The sequence below is a fragment of the Poecilia reticulata genome, linkage group LG5 (assembly GCF_000633615.1).
Source record: "Poecilia reticulata strain Guanapo linkage group LG5, Guppy_female_1.0+MT, whole genome shotgun sequence".
Classification (NCBI taxonomy): Eukaryota; Metazoa; Chordata; class Actinopteri; order Cyprinodontiformes; family Poeciliidae; genus Poecilia; species Poecilia reticulata.
Genome location: NC_024335.1, coordinates 20,237,408 through 20,243,153, shown reverse-complemented (window position 1 = coordinate 20,243,153; position 5,746 = coordinate 20,237,408). Strand labels below are relative to the sequence as shown.

The 5,746-nt window shown below is 42.2% G+C and overlaps 1 protein-coding gene across 4 annotated transcripts in view; it reads right to left on the bottom strand.

Moving 5' to 3' along the window:
• Positions 1–5,746, bottom strand: part of hipk1b (homeodomain interacting protein kinase 1b) — a 15,875-nt gene that overhangs the window by 8,640 nt on the left and 1,489 nt on the right. For all 4 annotated transcript variants that reach the window (XM_008409335.2, XM_008409337.2, XM_017304999.1 and 1 more), the window contains exons 2-10: positions 3,737–4,467; positions 3,461–3,652; positions 3,194–3,375; positions 2,954–3,077; positions 2,730–2,849; positions 2,037–2,123; positions 1,758–1,942; positions 1,491–1,641; positions 581–767 (exon numbers count right to left, since the gene is read on the bottom strand). In XM_008409335.2, the coding sequence (XP_008407557.1) occupies positions 581–767; positions 1,491–1,641; positions 1,758–1,942; positions 2,037–2,123; positions 2,730–2,849; positions 2,954–3,077; positions 3,194–3,375; positions 3,461–3,652; positions 3,737–4,465 (1,957 nt within the window). In that variant the 5' untranslated portion in view covers positions 4,466–4,467. The remainder of the gene's footprint in view (positions 1–580; positions 768–1,490; positions 1,642–1,757; positions 1,943–2,036; positions 2,124–2,729; positions 2,850–2,953; positions 3,078–3,193; positions 3,376–3,460; positions 3,653–3,736; positions 4,468–5,746) is intronic.

Below are 5,746 nucleotides of genomic sequence, written 5' to 3'. Positions count from 1 at the left end.
ACTATATACATTCAATATTAAATATATATATTTATAATATTTGTCATGGTCTTCCTTCTGATCAAGCTACTTTCTCCTCAAGCTAGCATAGCACAAGGAAAATGGACAAGTGTATGAAACAAAGTTTAGATTTTATTTTACTTTATTGGACAAGACTCGTGTTGGAACTGTGGGATTAATATAAAAATATGTATATTGCATATTTTCTTGGAATCAAGAGGGGACTGTGGCGGTTTTTGTTTAGTATCAGGTAAAACTTTATGACATCAGAATGAATAAAGTTATACTACCTGATAATACAATTTTTCACCACAGAACTCATGGCCAACTAAAATTAAAATGCATGAGGCAGCATTTATGCTAAACGAAAGCAATAATTATTGAATAGAGAATAAAAGTGGGGGAAAAAACATTGTAAAAGTTGATATTCTTTACATATTTTGAAGCATTTTCTGTGAGTTTTCAAAGGGGCAGAAAGTAGAGCATGAAAACCTTTGGGAACAGCTGCCTTAGTCTAGTATTTGCTAATGCAGGACAAATTCTAAGAGAACTGCTGTGTGACTATAAGTCGAAGATCTACCTTGAATAGTAGAGGGTGGACACACAATAAGGGTCTGTTGGAACGGTTCTGCCTGGCTACACAGCCCAGCAGGACGGGCTGGAAGTGGGACGCTTTGTTGAGCCAAACCAGGAATGTTGATAGTGGCTTGTTGGTAAAGAGCTGGCTGGTAGTTCAGCAAAGGCACCGCACCCCCTGCAGAAGGCACCTGTTGAGATGATGTCACCGATCAACACCAGAAGGCTTAAAGGTTCAGAAACACACGTTTGCTGTCATTCATCTTAGATACTTCACAGAGTCTGACAAACCGCAGCGTCAATGCTGACACAACTGCCCGGAAATCACTTGAAATGTTACTGTCCAGCTCAAGAGAACACCACCTTAGTGGACACGCTGCAAAAAACACAAAATGTTACCAAGTATGTTTGTTCTAGTTTCTAGTACTTTTTCTTATCAGTATTAAGAAACTGACTAAAAAAAACTCCTCTATCTTGCTGAACTGCTGCTTGTAAGTTCGTTTTGTCTTATCTCAAGAGTACAAAGATATCTGCACTAGAAACTAGACCAAACATACTTGGTAAGATTTTGTGTTTTTGCAGTGGCAAGACAAAAAATCTCTATAATTATTCCACCGTAGAAAGTGGCACACTCTTTGAAAAGCTACACCTGGACTCTGCTGAAACAATTTCGAACTTTTTGAGAAGAGTAGAAAGTACATTTTGTAAACCAAATTGGCTTGAGAGTCATTTAAGGATATCAGGATAAAGTGTTATAATACATGACATAAGCAGAGTCAAAGGCTTAAAAACCGGTTTATGCATGTTGACAGAGAGCAAAAAAAAAAAAAACAACAAAAAAACAATGAACACCCACATTTAGTGTGTGCTATTACATCCAGGTGTGCATAAATATTTGCACGCACAGTTCCTACCTGGTTATGCTGGTTAAGCTGGCTACTGAAGGTTACAGTGAGGTTTCCTGCGGCAGCACTGGGAACTGCATTGGTGGAGTACAGAGACTTGCTACTGTCGTACGTGCTCCGGCGCTTGCAGATCTCCATATTTTGGAAGCATGACTTGACACTGGGGGGGAAAAAAAAAAAAAAAAAAGTTGGAGTGCCAAATATTTTAGCAGATACACCTAGGTAAGCACTTTCTCCAAAAAACTGATTCGACTTCCCCACCTCGACTGCACTTACTGTGAGCTGTGTGGATAATTTATTAGGTGACTCATCGTGACAAAAGGGTGACCCAGCGTTTTTGTGGGAGTGATTCTTTTGTCAGCATCGAGACGAAGCATCCGTTTCAAGAGATCTATGAACTCTCTCCTGTCGGCTTTCTCAGCCAGCATGTCCGTCCCCTCCAAATGAGATGACAGGTTGACCTGAACGCAGAAAGTAACGAAAACGGTTTCACAATCGACAAATACTTCAGACGATTTCCTAGACGTTAAAACAAAGTCTACAGACGAAGCGTACCTGCATCATGTCATCTAGGCAGTTGAAGATGTACTTCCTGGCCTCCTTCGATTTGATACCCATCTCCATTTCGTGCTCTGCTGGTGTCTGGGGAAAAAAACAAACAAACAAAGAATGTAATGCATGTGTATCTTTAGTAATAAAACCATTTTGGAATGATGAACCAAATTATGAGAGAATTTTAACAAAACATTGTCAAGAAATTGGGGCAGGATTTGTTGACAGCTTTAATTGTATAGACTTGTTGTTTTATGAGACAGATTAATGATCTGTAAAATAGGAAGTGTATGTAGGAAGTTTTATAAGAGCAACACAGATTTCTGCCTGATAAAGTTGTAATGTCATGTAATAAATAAACTTTTACCATTTCAAGGCTGTTATGTCTCTACTTTTGTTTTCAACCTCTAACAACTCTGTTGCACAATTTGTACAAAATTCTCTAAGAAGTTAAATCTAAGCTGTGTTTCATAAAAACATTTTCTGCAACAAAACACTAAAAATACCTTAAAAAAGGTTTGATTTGTTTTGGATGGTTATAGTTTTCTCAGCTAAGCCCTAGTCTGTGCAGTAGATCACTTTATTATGCTACACGAATCTCTTAAAACCTGGATATTTTAGCAACGCTTCCATCTTGTTGTCATCTACTACATTTGAGTAGTAGATGTGTGGTAAGCTTTAGTATGCCAAATCAACCTTAAGCCGCCAGAGCGGGTAGCTGGAGTCCGGGCCTCGGTTGAAGAAGCGGCTGGTCTTGGTGCCAGCGCTCAGGAGGTATTCAGCTGGGAGGCCTTGAGTCTGAGAAATGTATCGGATCTGGAGACGCAGAGGACAAGGAATCAGTTTGTTTTTTGTACGAGATACTGCATCTTCTCATTTCGGATGATTAGATTTAAGATCTGACCAACATCCACACTGACCTGGTCGTACTCGGAAGCTCCGGGGTAAAGAGGCCAGCCTAAAAACAGCTCAGCGATCACACAGCCCAACGACCACATGTCGATGGCCTCACAGAACGGCAGGCCCAAAATGATCTCTGGAGCCCTGGACGGCAGACAGCAATTGGCAATTAATGAGTGAAGTGACAAATCTGATCCCAAATGTTTTTGCTTTTTTTTTTGTTTCCAAAATGACAGCTTGTGTCGAGATTAGTAAAATACCTGTAGTAGCGAGACTGTAAGTAGGTTGAGCACACAGCTTTCGACACGTGACTCGCAGAGCCGAAGTCTATGACCTTCACCCGGTACGGCTGCCTGATCGGGTCGACCAGCATGATGTTTTCAGGTTTCAGGTCCGCATGGATCAGTCCTAAACTCTTCAGTTTCATCAGTGCTGTGGCCACCTAAAAACGCAAACAGCTGTTAGAACTTCTTGAAATACTATGATGACGACGACGACAAAAAATGAAAACGTTACGTTCAGCCGACCTGCTGCAGGATGGGTCTGATGTGTCGTAAGGGGAGCGGGCTGAACTTGCTGTGCTTGAGAAAGTCGTACAGGTTCTGCTCCAGCATCTCAAACACCAAGCAGGTGTGGCCCTTGTGTTGGAAGCATTCGTACGAGCGCACAAAATTGTACTCGTCTGCGTTCTCTGCACTCAGCCGATTCAGTATGCCCACCTGTGGAGAACAGTAACCAACTAGTTAGAAACAAACGCTGGTTTTCCTGGAGATTTTACCTACTGAATCATGAACGTGCTTTACCTCGATTTGTCCCTGACGAGCGTATGAAGGATGGTTCTTCAGAATCTTGATAGCCACGATCTCATTGGTGCCCCTTTTCCAACACTTGGCCACTTGCCCAAACGTGCCCCTTCCCAGAAACTCTAGGACTTCGTAGCTGGAGGACATGGAGCAGAGGATCTCGTGCTGAACGAGCTGATAATCCCCCTCGCCGTTGGAGCTGCTGCTCTTGGTGGTCGGAGCCGAGTGAGGTATGGACTGGCCCGTGCCGCCTCCCCCGCCTCCGCCCGTGCGGGTGGAGTAGGTCGCCGCGGGAGCCGAGAGCTCCTCCAGGATTTGAACGCTGCCACACCCGCTCCCGCTGCCCTCGCTGACCTCCTCTATCTTTCTCTTCTGGCCGTGCCTCTGGCTCCTCGCTTCCGACGACGTCTCGTGATTGTACGACGAAGAGGTCGCCTGCTCGGGGACGCGCCGACTGGACCCGCGAGGAAGACTACCTGTGCTATCAGCGGCTCGCACCACCACCTGGCCCCTGGAGCCCGTGGCAGCGGGAGGGAAGACGAGCGACGGCGCAAACGGAGGCACGGCCATGGCTGGTGTGAATGCGTACGCCGACTGGCCTGCTATGGAACCGTAGGCTTCAGTGGTGGAAACGTCCCAGACATTGCTCTCCACCTTGAGCTTCTTAACTCGGCAAAAGGCACTGGAGGAGATTGAAGGGGGAGAGAAGACTTGCAGCTGTGAACTCATTGCTGCAAGGAGGAAAAAAAAAATTTATTTATAACAATTCGGAAAAAAAGGAAAATAATCAGCATCCCCAATGTATAATTGGGAATATTACCATACGTCTGTGGCAGCAGCTTTGTGCGCATAGCGCTGCATGTATGATTATGCAACTAGCAGCAATACCTCCTCCACAACATCTTATTTGCTTCTGCGAGTTGCAGATAATTTATACAAGAAAAGTAAAGAAAACACACCCGGAATGTCATTCGTCAGCCAATTCTTCCCCTTCGTGTTAGTGGTATAGCTTGTGAACAGTGCTGAAATGTCATTAAGTTAAAACAAGAGGTGATTTACTTGAGTAAACAACTCTTGTTGACATAGATATAAATATATATACCATTTCTAAAAAAAAAAATAAATAAATAAAAATGCTGGTTTGTGGAATGTCTGGAGCTCACCAATAAATCAATAAATAACTCAAACATTTTTAGCATATAACTTTAAATCACCAAATATAGTGTAAGTAAATGTGACAGCTGGCTGAATAATGCCCCTTTAAAAGTCAGTTAACCAAAAATGATACTCTTTTACTTTAAAAAGGTGTACTGTTGATTAAAAACCCAGGAAAATATCAAATACATTTTAGAAACTGTCAATCTTTGTGATTAACGGGAAACTGCTTTTAACGTTTTATTTTAAATCTGCACTCCCCAATTTCTGTGAGGAGTTTTAACGTTTTATTGTTGTATACAATAGAGGTGGGGGGGGGGGGGGGAGTCCAAATACTGTTTAAATTATTCCAGTTTTGTAATTTTGGGTCACAACTTTTAACATTTTTATATGAAATTTGAGAGGCCTAACTTTTCTGAATATTTTTGACATACAAGTAGGGAAATTCTTATAGGGATGCACCAAGAAATTTTGATGCAGACTTTACCACTTGACCAACCTCTAAGCCCCCCACCTCCCAAACAATTAAATCTTTTGCCAATTGGTGGACACGCCACACATGAACCACCAGGTCACAGAACTACATCTCAGTTGGGTATGAATGCTGTTACCAACTAAAGAATACTCCAATTTTTATAGCTTCAGTATCAATGATATGTGATATGGCTTGATTCAAAAATCAAGCCAGAGGAAACAGCATTTAAATGACCAACTCTGAGTCGTAATCCTCTTAGAATAAGAAATCCCCTGGTTAACAACAAGAGCACACAAAACGGGACATTGCCCCTGCTCGCAAAATAATTAGTGACAGGAAGGCTTGAATAATAATAATAATAAAAAAACATATTTTTTTTA